The 18,198-nt window shown below is 48.2% G+C and overlaps 2 protein-coding genes and 2 long non-coding RNA genes across 5 annotated transcripts; 1 reads left to right on the top strand and 3 right to left on the bottom strand.

Moving 5' to 3' along the window:
- Positions 1-9,816: 9,816 nt before the first annotated feature.
- Positions 9,817-10,647, bottom strand: LOC120106342. Its single transcript, XR_005508518.1, has 3 exons — positions 10,604-10,647; positions 10,271-10,344; positions 9,817-10,145 (listed from the first exon to the last, which is right to left on the bottom strand). It is a non-coding gene; the product is annotated as an uncharacterized LOC120106342 (long non-coding RNA).
- A 489-nt stretch (positions 10,648-11,136) lies between these two features.
- LOC120106341 lies at positions 11,137-12,243 on the bottom strand. 2 transcript variants are annotated; one of them, XR_005508516.1, is made up of 3 exons: positions 12,087-12,243; positions 11,940-12,009; positions 11,137-11,252 (listed from the first exon to the last, which is right to left on the bottom strand). It is a non-coding gene; the product is annotated as an uncharacterized LOC120106341 (long non-coding RNA). The 2 variants fall into 2 exon arrangements; XR_005508517.1 differs by lacking the exon at positions 11,137-11,252 and adding an exon at positions 11,620-11,785.
- Positions 12,244-16,190: 3,947 nt separating this feature from the next.
- On the top strand, positions 16,191-17,003 carry LOC103698137 (aspartyl protease AED1-like). Its single transcript, XM_008780126.3, has one exon. It carries the CDS (start codon positions 16,191-16,193, stop codon positions 17,001-17,003), a length of 813 nt encoding a protein of 270 aa, XP_008778348.3.
- An 18-nt stretch (positions 17,004-17,021) lies between these two features.
- LOC120106339 (probable aspartic protease At2g35615) lies at positions 17,022-17,510 on the bottom strand. The gene has a single exon (XM_039119337.1). The coding sequence runs from the start codon at positions 17,508-17,510 to the stop codon at positions 17,022-17,024; it is 489 nt and encodes a 162-aa protein (XP_038975265.1).
- Between the last annotated feature and the right edge of the window lie 688 nt (positions 17,511-18,198).

Genomic DNA, 18,198 nt, shown 5'->3' with positions numbered 1-18,198 from the left:
GGGAGAGAAGGAATACGAGGGGGAAGAGCATATGGAGGCGCGGTCCCGGATCAGGCGTTTGGTGCAGAGCTCAATCGGGAGGCTGAACTTCAAGGAGGGGAGATGTGATCCCGGATGAAACGCCTAGAGCGGAGTTCCGCCGGGGAGACCCTCCTTGCTGATCCCAGATGAAACGGCTAGTTGGTTGAAGTCGCGAGGGGCGCGCCTCCCGTTCCTTCGGCAGGAGTCTCTCAGCCATGCGCCAGAGAGAAGGTCCACGATCCATGGCAACTTGAACAGCTCCGGCTTGGCAGGCTCCATCGCACCTGCACCTATATTTATAGCCAAACTGCGGCCCCCCGGTCGTTCCGATACGGGTGGCTCCAATAAATGCGGGCGCATTGAATCCGGAGCCAATCCGGCTCTCAAGGCGTATCTTCCCGCGATTTTCTAAGCGTCATTCTCCTTAATCGCATTTTTTGTGCAGGACACTCCGGGTGCCCTGTACCCCTAGGTCCACGTATCTCCGCCCGCGCCCAGGTCGCATCCGCCTCGAAGAACGCGCGCATCGCGGCCGCTTAACTGACACTCCTCGCAAGCAGCAACTGGCGATCCGATTTCCCAGGTAACGCATCAATTAGCGTTTAATGCCCTTCTGGTCTTCCCCAGGCAACGCTTGGAGAAGAGGAGAAACACGATCGCAGCTGGCCACGGAGAAACCCCGTCGGGCTGCAAGCGACAGGCGCATGGCCAACGAGCGGAATTTCCCGAGGCACGGCCCTCGGATGCCAGGCTAACCCGATGACCATCCCGGGACCAGACTAGCCTGAAGCCCCGACCGGTCGCCTCGGCTTGCGCCAGCCTTGGCCGACCAACGAGCGGAATTTCCCGAGGCACGGCCCTCGGATGCCAGGCTAACCCGATGATCATCCCGGGAGCAGACTAGCCTGAAGCCCCGACCGGTCGCCTTGGCTTGCGCCAGCCTTGGCCGACCAACGAGCGGAATCTCCCGAGGCTCGGCCCTCGGATGCCAGGCTAACCCGATGACCATCCCGGGACCAGACTAGCCTGAAGCCCCGACCGGTCGCCTTGGCTTGCGCCAGCCTTGGCCGACCAACGAGCGGAATCTCCCGAGGCTCGGCCCTCGGATGCCAGGCTAACCCGATGATCATCCCGGGAGCAGACTAGCCTGAAGCCCCGACCGGTCGCCTTGGCTTGCGCCAGCCTTGGCCGACCAACGAGCGGAATCTCCCGAGGCTCGGCCCTCGGATGCCAGGCTAACCCGATGACCATCCCGGGACCAGACTAGCCTGAAGCCCCGACCGGTTGCCTCGGCTTGCGCCAGCCTTGGCCGACCAACGAGCGGAATCTCCCGAGGCTCGGCCCTCGGATGCCAGGCTAACCCGATGACCATCCCGGGACCAGACTAGCCTGAAGCCCCGACCGGTCGCCTCGGCTTGCGCCAGCCTTGGCCGACCAACGAGCGGAATTTCCTGAGGCCTAACCCTCGGATGCCTGGCTTAGTGTCGGAAGAATTTCCTGAGGCCTAACCCTCGGATGCCTGGCTTAGTGCCGGAAGAATTTCCTGAGGCCTAACCCTCGGATGCCTGGCTTAGCACCGGAAGAATTTCCTGAGGCCTAACCCTCGGATGCCTGGCTTAGCGCCGGAAGAATTTCCTGAGGCCTGACCCTCGGATGCCTGGCTTAGTACCGGAAGAATTTCCTGAGGCCTAACCCTCGGATGCCTGGCTTAGCGCCGGAAGAATTTCCTGAGGCCTAACCCTCGGATGCCTGGCTTAGCGCCGGAAGAATTTTCTGAGGCCTAACCCTCGGATGCCTGGCTTAGTGCCGGAAGAATTTTCTGAGGCCTAACCCTCGGATGCCTGGCCTAGCGCCGGAAGAATTTCCTGAGGCCTAATCCTCGGATGCCTGGCTTAGGGCCGGAAGAACTTCGAGAGTCAGGAGTCGGCAAGACGCCGCCAAGAGTTAAAAAGAAAAAAAGAGGAGGACGAAAGCGAGATGAAGAAACATTCGACTTGTATTAATTTTCATTGTTTCAGGGCCAAGGCCCATACAATTTGGCAAAATGCCGACATACAAAAAAAGAGGACAACGAAAGGTACAAGAGGTCAGCTTGGAGAAACCCCCGGGTCGGGAGCGTCGGGCTCGTCCGCAGGGGGTAGGGAGGCGGTAGGAGAATCAGCAGGCGATGGCGCCGGAGAGGAGTCGAGAAGGGAAATCCCACTCAGGTCAACTTCGGGGTACTTAGCCGACACCCTTGCCAGGCCCTCCTCGAAGCCTAAGATGAAGGATTCGGACCCCGCGTCCGACGCGTCACGAACGAACTCGTCAGACTGACGATAGGCCCGTACCGCCTCCGACATATCACGGGTGAACTCGGCGGACTGACGATAAGCCTGTACCGCCTGGCGCCCGATCTCCGCACTCTTCTCAGCCAGCGCCGCCTCTGCTCGCTCCGTAATCTGAGCCTTAGCCTCCAAGACCTTCGCCACAATCCGGTCTTCAGCCTCGGAGGAGACCCTCAGCAGATTAGCCTGAGCCTCCTTACGCTCCGCCTCGGCAGCAGTGCGAGTGGCCTCAGCTTCCTCCAGGCGCGAACGAAGCTCTTGGTCGTTCGCGCGGGACCTCTCCAAGGCTGACTCCAATTCGCCCAGTTTGGCTTCAAGAGACCGGGTTCGGTTGCGGGCGCTGTCGGCAGACCGCTGAGCCTTCTTCCACCTCTCTCGATAGTCCGCGACCTTCCGGGACTGCTTTTCAGCTCGTTCCTCCGCCTTCTTAACCCTGCTTTCGAGGCCCGAGGCGACTTTGAGTTGCTCCCGAGCTTCCAACAGTTGCTTCTCGAGGGCGGCGAAGCCGAGTGCCCGCTCTTCGGCCTCCCGGAGCCTCGCCTCGAGGTCCCCGGTCGTCCTGCCCGCCACGGCCTGGCCTCCCTCTTCCACTGCTTTCAGTCGGTCCTCGGCCTTCGCCAGAAGCCCCGCCTGTTCCTTGTAGCACTCCTCTAGACGGATCATGTACTGGGCGAGCTAAGAGATAGGAAAAGTGAGGGCGTCAGGCGGAGAACAACAGAGCTAATAAATGGTGAAAAGCGGCCAGAAGAACACTCACCGACATGAGACAGACACAGCTGGCAGCCCCGACGTCAGAGACCCCCAACTCCCGGACCCGCCGACGGTCCTTCTCCTGCAGCACTGTTTCGATGAGGTTTCGGGCGCCATCGGTAGTGAAGGCCAACCCCGATTTCTCCCCGGAGCCGGATGGTGGTTCTGCAGCCTTACCCTTATCCATCGCCTGGAAAAGAGTCCTGCTGATTGTGCTCGGGGCGGGGGTCACTCCAGGAATTGATAGGGCCCCGCTCGGCCGGGGCCTCGGCGCGTCCCTCCTCGGATCATCAGGAGCCGGCTGAGTCGAAGGCCGGACCGGGGATCGATCACGCCCGACCCGTCCGTCTCGAGCGGGCTCGGATGATACCTCCGGAATAGCGGCAGTCTCACCACCGGAGGGCTGATACAGCGTCAGCTGCCGGTCCGTGCCCACGGCGTCTCCCTGATCGGTGGGCCCGGACTCGTCGGTCGGCGTCGGAGGCACCTCCTTGCGGGACTTCTTCGCCGGCGGGGCCCCGCTCGGAGGAGCTCGTTTCCTCCTCCGGACCGCTTTCAGTAGGGACGACCTACCAACAGCCGGTCCCTTGTCCGACCGCATGACGTCGTCAATCTCTGCAACAAGAACGAGATGGTCGAGGGCTGAGAAACCGAAGGAAAGAACGAGACGAAAGAGGAGAAAAGAGTCAAAAAAGAAATGGTGGCGGGCTCACGGTCGGTGGGGACCGAGCTCAGACCGACATTCACCAAGGTATCCTCGGAAATAAGGCGGGCCACCGGGGGGAGCTGGCCCTCGGCAACCAACCCCTTCAAGGCGGCCAAGCCATCGGATTCCTCCCTCGACAGTCTCGATAGGCCGATCGGGGACTTCATCGGCGTCTCCCAGGTCGCCCTGATTTCCCAAGAGGGATCTACATCGATGAAGAAGAAACGCTCCTTCCAGCCGTGAATGGAGGAAGGAGCCTCTTTGACGAGGCCGCACCCTCGCCGCGCCGCAAAGCACCACCACCCTTTGTCCTGGGGGTGGCCACTCAGGCTGTAGAACTCCCAAAAAACATTCAGAGTGGCGGGAATCTCATGCATGCGGCAGAGAACCTGGAAGACCGTCAGGGCACGCCACGAGTTCGGCACCAGTTGCGTCGGCGCAACTCTTAAACCCCGGAGTACCTGCACGACTAAGTCCGAAGGGGGAAAGCGGAACCCGGCCTGGAGAATGCCCTCATTGATGGCGATCTTCCCTGGAGGAGGATGGGACATCCTCTCCTCAGGCCCCGGGAGCGTAACGTTGCAGGCCTCGGGAAGGTGGTACCGAGCCACGAGTTTGTCTAAGTCCTCGGCGACCAGCTCCGACTTAATGCGGTCAGCTCTCACTTCGCCCATTCCTAATGGCCAATAAACCTACGGTCAGGACGGGGACAAGAAGGGGGGAAAGACCGGAACGACTGGGGTACACTAGTACAAAAGGAGAAAGTACGAAGAGCCCTAAGTAGAAGAATGGGGTAACTCACCGGAAGAGAAGGAAGAACGGCTCCGAGAGCGTCAAAGGAGAAACAGTCGAACAGTCCGACGGCAACAACGGCAGCGCAAAGGGAAAACTCGAAAATGTCTGTAAAGAGGAAGACGGACGGGGGAGGGCCCCCGGTTAAATAGGCGGAAAGGCGGGTGATGCCTCGATGACGCCAGAGGACGCCTGGCCGCCGAAGGGTCGCTCGCGCCCCAAAGGCAAATCGACACCATTAAGGAAGGATGTCCGCCGAAATCCTCAGACTGCCAGGTCAGCAACAACCGCCATACGCCATAAAGAAGGTGGGGAGCTCGAAGCGCGCGCGCCTCTCCGAGGGATGGCGGCAATCTCGAAGCATCACTCCCTTCACCCGTTCCCCTTCTGGTTCCAGGCTCGGAAGTGGGGGGCTACTGTTACGGGGGAACTAAGCCGCCATGCTCCACGTGACCGGCACGCGCGCCCATGAAGACTACGGCTGTCCTTTGATCCAGCAATCCGACCCCGAGTCGGACATCTTCGGCTCCACAGCCCGACCTCGAGTCGGCTGCCCTTCGATCCAGCAGTCCGGCCCCGAGTCGGACATCTTCGGCTTCGCGGCCCGACCCCGAGTCGGCTGCCCCTTAATCTAGCAATCCGACCCCAAGTCGGATATCCTCAGCACCGCAGCCCGACCCCGGGTCGGCTGCCCCCTGATCCAGCACTCCGACCCCGAGTCGGAGATCTCTTGATAACGACAGGCTGCTTCCCAGAGGCACGCCGAGGCCTCCTGCTCCACTACTCCCTGCAACGGCTGTATCCGATGCTGTTCCACGATCTCCTGTATCAGCCGTACAAAGCGGAACTCCACTACGCCCTGTCATGGCCGTACCCAGCGCTGTTCCACGACGCCCTGTAACGGCCATGTCAGTGGCCACTCCGCCGCGCCCACGATGACAAACCCCCCTCAGAGACCCCCCAGCCAGGTATATATGCGGCTGGGGGGAGAAGGGGGGGGTAAGCAATATCTTCCAGAGCACTCTCTTGCTTGCGATTATTATCTCTCCTTCTCCTCCAATCTCCTCTGACTTGATCGTCGGAGGGCCCCCACTACCCCAGTGGTGGTGCGAGGCTTGCTCGCAGGTTTTCCGGTGGAAGGTGGAGCGTAACCAACACCAACCAAGACAACTCAGACGGAACCCCGTTCACACCGCTGTGTCAATCGTTCTCGGTTTGGACCACCAGCAACACTTTTGATAATGCATCTAATAATAATTCTGCTTTTACATTATTAAAAGACTCATTGCATCCCATGTTAAATGGAAATTTATTGCATATTAGATGTGCATGTCATATCTTAAATCTTTCTGTTCAAGCTGGCATGGGCATGATTCAAGATGTGATTTCAAAAATTAGAAATGCAGTTTCTTTTATTCATGCTTCAAGATCAAGACTTCAAGAATTTAAGGAACTATGTATAAATCATGGTAAACGTTTTAAAAAATTTAAACTTGATGTAATTACTCGTTGGAACTCAACATATAGCATGATACATGATGCATACCCATATAAAAACTTATTAAGTGCATATATTAATGATCGTGGATTAGGCTTTACATTGACTGAAACTGATTGGAATAAAGGAAAAATTTTGGAAGATTTTTTGCTTAGTTTTTATAATGCTACCAATGTTCTTTCTGGTATTTATTATCCAACTTCATGTTCATGTTTACAACAAGCATATATAATTAGTCAAAAATTTGCAGAACATAGATATGATGATGTTTTAATGCCTATTATTGAACAAATGGAATCTAAATGGAATGAGTATTGGGACAAGATATGTTCTATGCATAACTTAGCTGCTGTATTTGATTCAAGAGTTAAATTGAATGGCGTGCTAATTTTACTTAATGCATACTGTGAAAATATGATTCAAGATCCTGAACCTGCTAAAAATGAGGTAAAACAACTTCTTTATGATATTTATGCTATATATGATGAAAAAATTCGTGGATCTAAATTCTCCGTACAAAGCTCTATTTCTTCTTCTAGTAGTTCTCGTTCGTCATCTATTTTTTCATTCATTGCATAGAGAAAATACACACATGCTTCAAGTTTATCTTCATCTTCTTCATCTTTAAGTAGTGAACTAGAATTTTATTTACGAAATGATCTTCAGTCTGCATATGATGAAAATCAAATAGAGAGTCTAGATGTATTATCTTGGTGGAAGAGTGTTAAAAATCAATATCCTATTATGTCTGCAATTGCACGCGATATTTTAGCTGTGCCGATGTCCACGGTAGCATCGGAATCTGCTTTTAGTGCAGGTCGGCGTGTTCTTGACGAAAAGAGAAGTAGGATGACGGGCGAAACGGTTGAGATGCTTCTCTGCTTCAAAGATTGGTTGGATGCTGAGGCAAGACTTCAAGATAAAGGTGGACATAATACAACATTCTCTGATGATGATGATACAAACACTACTGAAGAGTGAATACTGATTCACTGAATTACTGATGATTAGTAAGATTTCTTAATTTTTTATAATTGTACATTTTTATTTTTTTAATTGTTAAAGTGAGTCATCTCTATTTTTTCTCCTTTCTTATTGTATTATGGAGGTCAGACCAAAGTCCAAACCTCCCTTCATGTACCATTTTGATTTAAATTAATAAACTGGTAGGGGTCTATGCCAAACCCCCCACCATTAAGGTGACTTTATATTAATAAATCCTTAGTTTTCAATATTTATTAATTTATTAAAAAAAAATTATGAAGCATTTATTTTAATGGAGACGGGCCATGCCTGGCCCGGCCCAGGCCCGGTTCAGGCCCTTATTCCGTGCCTGGCCCGCGGGTCGTGCCCGGCCCAGGCCCTTATGGGCCGTGCCGGGCTGGCCCGCGGGCCGTGCCGTGCTTGGCCCGCGGGCCAAGAGCGGGCCGTGCCGGGCTCGGCCCGCGGGCTAGAAACCCGTGACCCAGCACGACCCCCTTGAATGGGCCGTGCCAGGCACGGCCCGGTACTGTAGCTAGCGGGCCGTGCCAGGCACGACCCGCTTCGTGCCGGGCCGTGTCGGGCCGTGGGCGGCCCGGCCTAGTGCCCAAGTCTATATACAAATGGCGCCTTTTGAGGCGTTGTATGGCCGGAAGTGCCGATCTCCTATTTGTTGGGATGATGTGGGCGAGAGAAAATTATTAGGCCCACCAAAAGAGTTATGCTGATAATAGAAGAAGAAAATTGAAATTTTAAATTGGAGATCATATTTTCTTGAGAGTGTCACCCACAAAAGGTGTGATGAGATTTGGAGTTTGTGGTAAATTGAGTCCTAGGTATGTTGGTCCATTTGAGATTTTGGACAAGGTTGGGAAGGTGGCATATCGATTGGCTTTACCACCGGCTTTATGCAGTGTGCACAATATTTTTCATGTGTCAATGTTGAAGAAATACGTTCCAGACCCAAGTCATGTAGTAGCATATGAGCCATTACATCTTCATGAGGATTTGACCTATGAGGAGTTTCCGATATGAATAGTGGACAGAAAAGATCAGGTACTACGACATCGAACCATTCCTTTTATTAAGGTACAATGGAATAATCATACGGAAAGAGAGGCTACTTGGGAGCTCGAAGAAAAGATGAAAGTCAAGTATCCGCAGCTATTTGAAACCTCATGTATGTCAATTTCGAGGACGAAATTTTTCTTTTAGAGGGAGAGAATGTAAAGGCCCACATGTTGGGTTTGGGTCGGCCTTTGAGCAAGGGCAGCCCAACCCATGAAAAAGGGGGAGGGAGACTCCCGATTGGAGTCTTCTACCTCCCATGTTTCAAATTTTCTTTTCCCCTCCTCCCGAATCCACCAGAAGAAGAGATTTACGGTGATCAAACCGTACTATATCTGGGCCAATCCTCTTCCATAAAAGACCTCCTCCCCCTCTTCCTAGGGCACCAATCGAGAGATCCTTTCAAAAAAAAAGGAGAAGAGAAAGAGATTTGGAGTTCTAGACGAACCGTAAGAAGCTTGGGTTGTTCGCCATCGGGCTTGCCGGAGAAGCTCGCCGGAGGCAAGGTGAGCACTTTCTCCTCCTTCTCCTTCATCTTTGGGCCATTATTTCTTTGGGAATACGGCCGGTAAGCCACCGGATTGATGGGGGAAATCGAACCTCTGTTCGGTCTTTTTCCTCCTTCCATTCGGCCGGCTATCGCCAGGCTGCCGACACCACCATGGTCGACGACCATGGGGCATCACCGGCCATGCATGGGCTGCCTGGTGCCAAGCACCCTCTCTCTTTCCGTCGGGAAGAAGGAAGAAGAGAGAAAGAGAAAGGGAGTTTTCTTCCCTTTTCCCTTATTATTCTTCTCTCCTTCTTCTCTTTAGTCTTTCCCACTTCATGTTTTCTCTCTCTACACTTGGATCCGAGGAGATCATTGCTTTGAGGACTCTAGATAGTCCTGGGATGCTACATTTTAGAGGACCCTTTAGAGGATCAAATAAGGGTCTTGGCACTACAAGAAAATTCATCTTTTCCGACGCTTTTTAGAATTTTTATCGACGCTTATAAGCGTCGGCTAAAGTTCTTGCGACGCAAATAGAAGCATCGCAAAAGCGTCGGCGATACCGTATGAGAAAGCGTCGGCAAAAACAGGGCTTTTCTGACGCTAATAAAAGCATCGGCAAAAACCACATTCGCCGACGCTTTAAAGCGTCCGGAAAGGCCAAAACGCCGACACTTTAAAGCGCCGGCAAATGTATTTTTAAAGCGTCGGCGTAGGCGTGCCACAACTTTTATTTACCAACGCTTTAAAGCGTCGGGATTGCTAATTTTTTTAAAAAAAATAAAAATACGAATGTAAATTATAATATGAACCTACATGCACATGCAAATCTACATGTACATGCAGTCATAACCAGCATCTGGCAAATAAAAGTTTTGAACAACTAATGACTCATCATGCAAATGACATGACAGCCAGCAATGATTACATTTCGTAAACTCAAGAAGATATAGAAAAAACTAAAGAATACATGGTCCACAAGGAAAAGCCCAAGCAGAGATAGTTATAGATCCACAAGTGGCAAGCATCGCCACGGGGCAAGGAGTGGTAAGAACATGATGCAACCCTCATTCATACACAAAAAGGAAGAAACTCAGGAAAATATTATAAACATAAAGGAAGTAAAGCAGCTCCGACTAATTTATTGAGTAAATTGCTAATGCCAGACTAGACAAGCATCAACAAATAAAACCATCCAAGCATTTTAAATTAGTTTCCAGTCATCCGAACCCACTTAACACACTTGACGATCCCAAATATGCCTGCTCAAAGAAGATTCATATACAAAGAACCACCAAGTCTAATGAGTAAAACATGACCATATTAATGAATATACAAAGCCGGTAACCGAGCCTATTAGCTGTGACACAGAAAATTTCCTGAAGCTCAGTCGGATGCATTACCACGATGTGATAAAATCAGAAGACATCAATGAGCACCAACCAGGAATGGGTGCTGCTGGCACACACCACATTCTATTGTTTCAGACCCCGAGGCTGGAACTTGAACCTGCAAAACAACTTGTATCATATAATTCGGGCCAAACAGCATGCGGAAACAGTGCGCAAAATAATCAAGAGAATAAGAGAAGGGGAAGAGAAAGGGGCGGGGACCTAGCGCCCTAGGTGCCTGACCTGAAGATGGACTGTGCAGGTGGGACATGCAACTTCCCTCATCTGCCTTGCAGAACCATCAGAGGACTTCGAACCTACAAAATAACTAACTGTTAAATTTGGTGCAAAATGTACAATATGAACCATCAGAGGACTTCCAATATCTCATGCATACGGGCAAACAACATGTCATCATACCATTAATCAGGGAATTTTATAGATAAATACAGTCACACATAGCAAGAAAAAGGTCTCTATTAGGACACGTTAGCCACTTACATTCAGAAGGGAAGAATCGGGCATTGGCCATTTCGCAGGTGGGTCCTCGTCCGGAGGCTCGAGTGGGTGATCTACCGGCTTGAACCCTGCATGGATCTCCACCACCACATCGTCTTCTTCCTTCCCAGCATCACCATGGACATCGATTTCATTGGTCCCGGCTTCCTCTGCAACCTGCTCTTCCTTCTTGTCCTAAAACTCACAACAAACCCAAAGCAGACTAAGAAAACCCATTTCTATCACTACAAATCCACTAGGAAAAACATCAAATGACAAGATAATAGAAGTCAACAACCCCAAAAGGGATCTCTTACTAAACCATCCTCACACGGATGCCCCATCTACACAAGCTACCAGCTTCATCAAAGCTCAAAGAAGTGAGAAGGGAAAGCACCATTTCTGTGCAGAGAACTGATCAGAACATTGGAGCTCTACGTCTGCACCATTTCTGTGCTTATTAACTTGTGAGATTTGTTCTTTAACCAAACAAGCAAAAATTAGGAAGAACAATTGCTGAATGCTGGATTGTTTTCCTAGATGCAGCATGTAATTGTTTTCTAAATATGCTTACCATTCTCTTCCACCAAACATGCCTAATTTTTATGTAAATGTTATTCCATCCGAAACTGCAAGCTCTTCTACAAATCTAATCAAGAATCCACCATACCACCTGGCACTTGCTGCATAATCTTTTTTACCATACAAACACCATCTTCTCTCAAATCTGGAAGTAAAAACAGTGATAATAAATGTAATGCAATTATAAATAAATAAATGATGGGATAATTTACTTCTCGAGCCTCAACACCAGATCAAGACAGAGGTGCCAGCCAGCAAACTAAAATACAATTGGTCATGTCCAATTCATCAATCATAATTTTCTCCGAATTATATTAGCAACACAATCACATTTCCATCATTGTTGTTTGTACTGGCATGGTCTAAATCAGATTTCCAATGAATGAGCCGATAAAAGTAACATTTATATATGACCAATCATTCATTCGAGCAAGCTCTAAAAAACTCTTTAACCGGTTTGCAGAAAATTTATAAGAAAATGAGTTCATATTGAATAAAATAAATTGCCCTACACAAAAACTATCTATAGCTTGATTGGAAAACATATTTGGGAATCATTGTCTAGAATTTACACAGTATTTTATTACATCAACCACAGTTACTGAGACAAGCAAAACATTTACTTGGAGTCCTTCAGATGTTTTGGTAATGATCTCCAAATAAATGGATGGTATACACCTACAATAAAATGGCACATATTAGAGGTTCTAAGCAATTTAAAACAATCAATTCAAAATTCACAAGAATCCCCCCTTTTTTTTAGCAAAACATAGAGAAGGACCACAATACATAAGAGTTCCAGATGTTTGGAGCACTTAAGAAGCTTCATTACCTTAGGCATTTCAAAGCCAAGTAGCTCAATTTCCCACTGAACATAAGCTCCTTCAGGAACACTAGAAGGCCTGTTCATGAAATCTCATTAGTATTTTCAAGTGTTTTGTTCAGAAACCAAGATAGCCAATTGGTTTAAAAAATTGACCTTGTAAACTTATCATATGCATCATCTGGTGGAGGGCAAGTAACAAGCGAGATCTCTTCAGGAAGCATTAAACGAACACAAATCTCGATACTAAAAGTAACAAATCTTGCGTTAAGTTCCTAGGAATACTCTTGACCACTCCTATGAGTAGTGAAGCCAAGGGAGAGAGGTTAAAATGTTAGGATTCAATTCCCTCTTCACTTACCAAAAGTGCAGGTGTGGGAGCAGATTCAGGTTCAAATGTGGTACAGAAGAAAATGATACCTCCAGCAATTCCACGGAGCTTGGAGATTCGACAGTAGAGGGGCAACTGTCCACCCTCGAAGCCCTTACGGACGCCGGGCCTTCTCCTGACTGGTGGCGGAGAGCTGCAGAAGGCGGAGGATGGCTGGGGTGCGGGCGGCGGCGAGGGCGTGGAGGCAGGCGAGGGCCTCGGCGATGCCGCCAGAGCCGTGCTCCATGTCGACGACAACGTAGTCATAGCCGGCGAGGCCGGCGATCTCGGCGAGGGTCGGGGAGGAGCGTAGGAGGAAGAGGCCGTAGAGGGTCTCGCCGACGACGAGGCGGGACTTGAGGATCCGCGGTTCGGGGGAGAGAGGGGCGAAGTCGGGATCCAAGGAGGCGGCGAAGAGGCGGGCGAAGACATCATCGCCGGAGCCATTCTGCTTCTTGAATCCAGAGGGGGTTAGGGAGGGGGGGCGATGATGATGAGAAGGCACCTTTGATGGGTTAGAGAGAGAGAGAAGACGACGAATGGGTGAGAGAGATGTGGGTAATACTACTAGTTAAATAGAGAGAGGAGGGCGGTGGCCGGAAAAACGGAAACCTGGAGAGAGGAGGGAGGAGGGATGAGAGAGATGAGGCTCGAAGGTAGAGAGAGAGAGAGAGACTGGTGTGTGAGGGTGGCTTCCGACGGGGGTGGTCAGAAGAGGGTTGGGATGTAGCCTGGTGCGTTGGCTTCCGACGACGCTTTTTAGCGTCGTCTTAGGTCCGAGACTACACCGACGCTTATTAGCGTCGTCTTTTGCCGACGCTTTTTACAAGCGTTGGCAAATTTTGACGCTAGACTGAAAATTGCCGATTTAAAAGCGTCGGCAAAAAAGCGTCGGTAAAACCGACTTTTTCGGTAGTGTGGATTGTCATATATCTTTGATAAATTTTAATAATGACTTGGTTCTGTAGGGAAACAATTTGTTGGACGAGAGGACGCTGAGCGAGGTCCTGCGCATCTCGGTTCATAGATCGCCGTGAGGGTAGGTGATTAGTTTGTCTAAGTTTTCAATAAAGTGTAAGGATCCTTATACGCCGACCTGTATGATATAAATATTTTTGCACCTATATATGTATGATGTGCTATGATCTAGATAAGTAAGAAGAAAGTATAATTTAAAATTAAATTATATTTTGATTATATTTGCTTGTGATTGGTATCATGATGGATGCATGTATACGCATAACCTACACCTGCATAATAGAATTTATGAACGTGGTTTTTATGATATTTTAGTATTAAATATTTGGTATCGCCGTGATCGAAAGGGCAGCATGGCCTTAATTGTGGTCAAGTTAAGCTCTTAGAAGGAACAAGTTTGCAAAGGAGTATTTTTCTGAAACCAATCTTTCGTGGTAACCATGTCTACTTTATGTTAATGTTTGTTCATCATGTTTATCCAAGGGTTATAAAATCTTGTTTATAAGCTCACTAGAAATGAAATCTACATCTTCTTTTCTACCGATGGTTAAGTCATCTTAATGGTTTTTCAATCTAACATACCTATTATGAAGCAGTTTTTAATAGCAAGATTTAAAATTCTATTTCAGGGGTTTTTGATAAAAAAAATTGCATATAACATATACTCTTATATTTCTTAAACTTTTTGCTGACCAACAATTATTATTTTTAGCGCTGCTTAGTCTGTGGTCATTCCTTTTGAACCTACTGCTACAAGTGACTGATTGTAATCTATATTGTGTGCAGAAAGAACAATCCTGATGGAGCCTCATTTAGTGGGTTTGGTGTACCATTTCCACACCAAAATGTTGGTCCCAATCGAAATGCTTTTGATTTAGTGATACTGAAACAGTAACTGATGATATGAAAATAAGTTCGGAAGGTTTACCATACCATGGACTATTTGCAAATAGAGGTTTTGAAAATCCAGTTTCGAGCTCTTCTCTTATAGGAAGGTCTGCAGTCAGTAATGGAACAGTATCAGGACAATCCCAGGGAAAGATGTTTTTGCTTATTAAGAAATTTTTTCTTGAATGAAATATTTTGAAGTATTAATCGAAAATTTTCAACTGAAAAAATTTGAATTAAGATATTATTTTCTTTATTAAACCAACCAAGAAATATTAAATAATAACTAAAATTCCTATTATACACAAGCTGCTGTACAGAAATGGTGATGACATAATTGTTGTTATTTGGTTGCTATTGTTGTCTCTCTTTGTGCTTCCGAGCTCTGTATCCTTGCCGCTCCCGCGTCAAAAGACGATGGCTCAACCCCAAAAGTAGATAAAAATAGGTAGAGAGGCAGGGCAGAGCCTACGATATGAGGCATCGATGATATAATTTGGATGGTGATTTGAAGTGCTTGGTCTCCATGTCTGAATTTATAAACAGCAGGTAGCTAGTCTTTCCACAGTCAGTATCTTGTAAAGTATTGGGCAAACGTCTCCCATGATTTTTGCTTTCTACCAACATTTATCGTCTTTCGTCACCAACTTTTCATCATGCTTGATAGCTTTTACGGCTAAGAAAGAACCAATGACATACAGCTACTCAGAAAGAATAGATTAAGAGATTTGAACTTCCCGTTTCCAGTATTGCTTTGATCTTAAAATTACACTGCTTGTGCCGATTACATGAATGCATGTCACATCAACGCTTTTTTATTTGTAGTACTGGATGATACTAAAAGGGTTTCTGGAATAAATGGTCGAAGACTTGGAATTGTGGGGATGAAATGCCCAATTCTAATCCATGGTATTTTCAAAACCAGAGGCTAGTGTATCCCAGATGTTTCTAGAAACCGGGTTGTATTTTTCAATTTTTTACCGCAACACCAAACGCAACATTGTCCCAAGATAAAATATTTTTAGTGACGGACACACAAACTGATATATATATATATATATATATATATATATATGTATATATATATATATATATATATATATATATGTATATATATATATATGTGTATATATATATATATATGTATATGTATATATATATGTATATATATGTGTATATATATATATGATATTTATTGGAGCTTTCATTTTTAGGAAGACGTGCTGCATCCTCCAATATCGCGATTTGGATTGGTTTAACTCAATCCAAACATTGACCAAACTAGTTGTTTGGTTCGACTTTGGCCTTTCTATTCCTAAGCCGAGCTGGAATCGGAAGACTGGTGTGTTCTGATGCATATATATTACTCGTACTTTGATGCATTTCTAAGGTGGAGAAAGCATCAAGGTTATTTCTAAGGAAATGGACTGGAAGGACCAGCACATGAAACCTCACGACAGGGGTCCGCAAGATGACGTCTTCCTCAGAGTCTACCATGGAGCAACTACGGACGATTTCTTTTTGGACGATTTCTATATATGTGTGTGTGTGTGTGTATATATATATATATATATATGACATTTATTGGAGCTTTTATTTTTAGGAAGACGTGCTGCATCGTCCAATATCGCGATTTGGATAGGTTTAACTCAATCCAAACATGACCAAACTAGTTGTTTGGTTCGACTTTGGCCTTTCTATTCCTAAGCCGAGCTGGAATCGGAAGACCGGTGTGTTTTGATGCATATGTATATATAGTACTCGTACTATGATGCATTTCTATTCTAAGGTGGAGAAAGCATCAAGGTTCTTTCTATGGAAATGGACTAGAAGGACCAGCACATGCAACAGGGGTCCGCAAGATGACTTCTTCCTCAGAGTCTACCATGGAGCACATGCAACCTCACGACGAGAACATGATCTCCTTCGTGACATGAGCACCCTGTCTATAAATACGGCAAACGTCTTGATCTTCATCGCCCACCGAGTTTTCTCCTCTGGAAACTCTTTGCTCTTCGTCCATCATGGCTTCCCCTCTTACCAACCTATACTTCATCTGTCTCATCGCTTTCGTTTTCCGGTATGCCCATGGCAATGCCGTAGGGCTTCACGAGTTCGACGTCCTGGGTTCCTGGAGCAACTACAGCTGCTCTTCCGGCGGGAACATCACCCGCGGCTTGCCGATAATCCATCGGCTAAGCCCTTGTGCTCCCCAGAAGCTGCGTCTCAACTTCACCAGCGAGCTCGACCGGCATTACCTTGACGATAAGTTGACGCTTGGAACTGACTCCAGACTTTCCCGAGAGCGCAACTACCTCGTCGTCATTGGGCTGGGCACTCCCAAAAAGGATTTTCACGTGATGTTCGACACCGGCAGCAGCCTTACTTGGGTCCAGTGCGAGCCTTGCAGGAAGTGCTACGACCAAGCAGATCCAAAATTCGAGTCGGCTCGGTCCTCCACGTACCGTAGGGTACGTTTCACCTCCCAAGCTTGCCACGAGCTTCCGTACCGTAGCGGCCGGACCCGACAAGGTTACTGCAAATATAAAATCACGTACTTCGACGACGACTCTTCTGAAGGAACCTCCTCCAGCGAGACCCTCACTCTCGGATCAGCGGACGTGATTCCAGGATTCCAGTTTGGGTGCGGGGTCGATCAAGAAGGAACTCTCTGGGATGCATACGCTGGAATCCGGGGTCTTGGAAGGGGCCCCGAATCGCTGCTGTCCCAGACACCGAGATACGGTGGGATTTTCTCCTACTGCCTTCCGATGGCAACGTCGCGCGGCTACTTGGCGCTGGGTGACAGAGGAAGCTCGTCCTCGAACATCAAGTAGCGCGGCTACTTGGCGCGGCTACTTGTCGGGTCCAGCCGCTACGGTACGGAAGGTCGCGGCAAGGTTGGGAGGCGAAAGGTATCGCACGGTACGTGGAGGACCTGCTTGGTCGTAGCACTTCCTGCAAGGCTCGCACTGGACCCAAGTAAGGCTGCTGCCGGTGTCGAACATCACGTGAAAATCCTTTTTGGGAGTGCCCAGCCCAATGACGACGAGGTAGTTGCGCTCTCGGGAAAGTCTGGAGTCAGTTCCAAGCGTCAACTTATCGTCAAGGTAATGCCGGTCGAGCTCGCTGGTGAAGTTGAGACGCAGCTTCTGGGGAGCACAAGGGCTTAGCCGATGGATTATCGGCAAGCCGCGGGTGATGTTCCCGCCGGAAGAGCAGCTGTAGTTGCTCCAGGAACCCAGGACGTCGAACTCGTGAAGCCCTACGGCATTGCCATGGGCATACCGGAAAACGAAAGCGATGAGACAGATGAAGTATAGGTTGGTAAGAGGGGAAGCCATGATGGACGAAGAGCAAAGAGTTTCCAGAGGAGAAAACTCGGTGGGCGATGAAGATCAAGACGTTTGCCGTATTTATAGACGGGGTGCTCATGTCACGAAGGAGATCATGTTCTCGTCGTGAGGTTGCATGTGCTCCATGGTAGACTCTGAGGAAGAAGTTGCATGTGCTGGTCCTTCTAGTCCATTTCCATAGAAAGAACCTTGATGCTTTCTCCACCTTAGAATAGAAATGTTGCGTTTGGTGTTGCGGCAAAGAATTGAAAAATACAACCCGGTTTCTAGAAACATCTGGGATACACTAGCCTCTGGTTTTGAAAATACCATGGATTAGAATTGGGCATTTCATCCCCACAATTCCAAGTCTTCGACCATTTATTCCAGAAACCCTTTTAGTATCATCCAGTACTACAAATAAAAAAGCGTTGATGTGACATGCATTCATGTAATCGGCACAAGCAGTGTAATTTTAAGATCAAAGCAATACTGGAAACGGGAAGTTCAAATCTCTTAATCTATTCTTTCTGAGTAGCTGTATGTCATTGGTTCTTTCTTAGCCGTAAAAGCTATCAAGCATGATGAAAAGTTGGTGACGAAAGACGATAAATGTTGGTAGAAAGCAAAAATCATGGGAGACGTTTGCCCAATACTTTACAAGATACTGACTGTGGAAAGACTAGCTACCTGCTGT

The sequence above is a fragment of the Phoenix dactylifera genome, unplaced genomic scaffold (genome assembly GCF_009389715.1).
Source record: "Phoenix dactylifera cultivar Barhee BC4 unplaced genomic scaffold, palm_55x_up_171113_PBpolish2nd_filt_p 000529F, whole genome shotgun sequence".
NCBI lineage: Eukaryota > Viridiplantae > Streptophyta > Magnoliopsida > Arecales > Arecaceae > Phoenix > Phoenix dactylifera.
The sequence above is the reverse complement of the archived record's forward strand: the minus strand, read 5'-3'. Positions and strand labels throughout refer to the sequence as shown.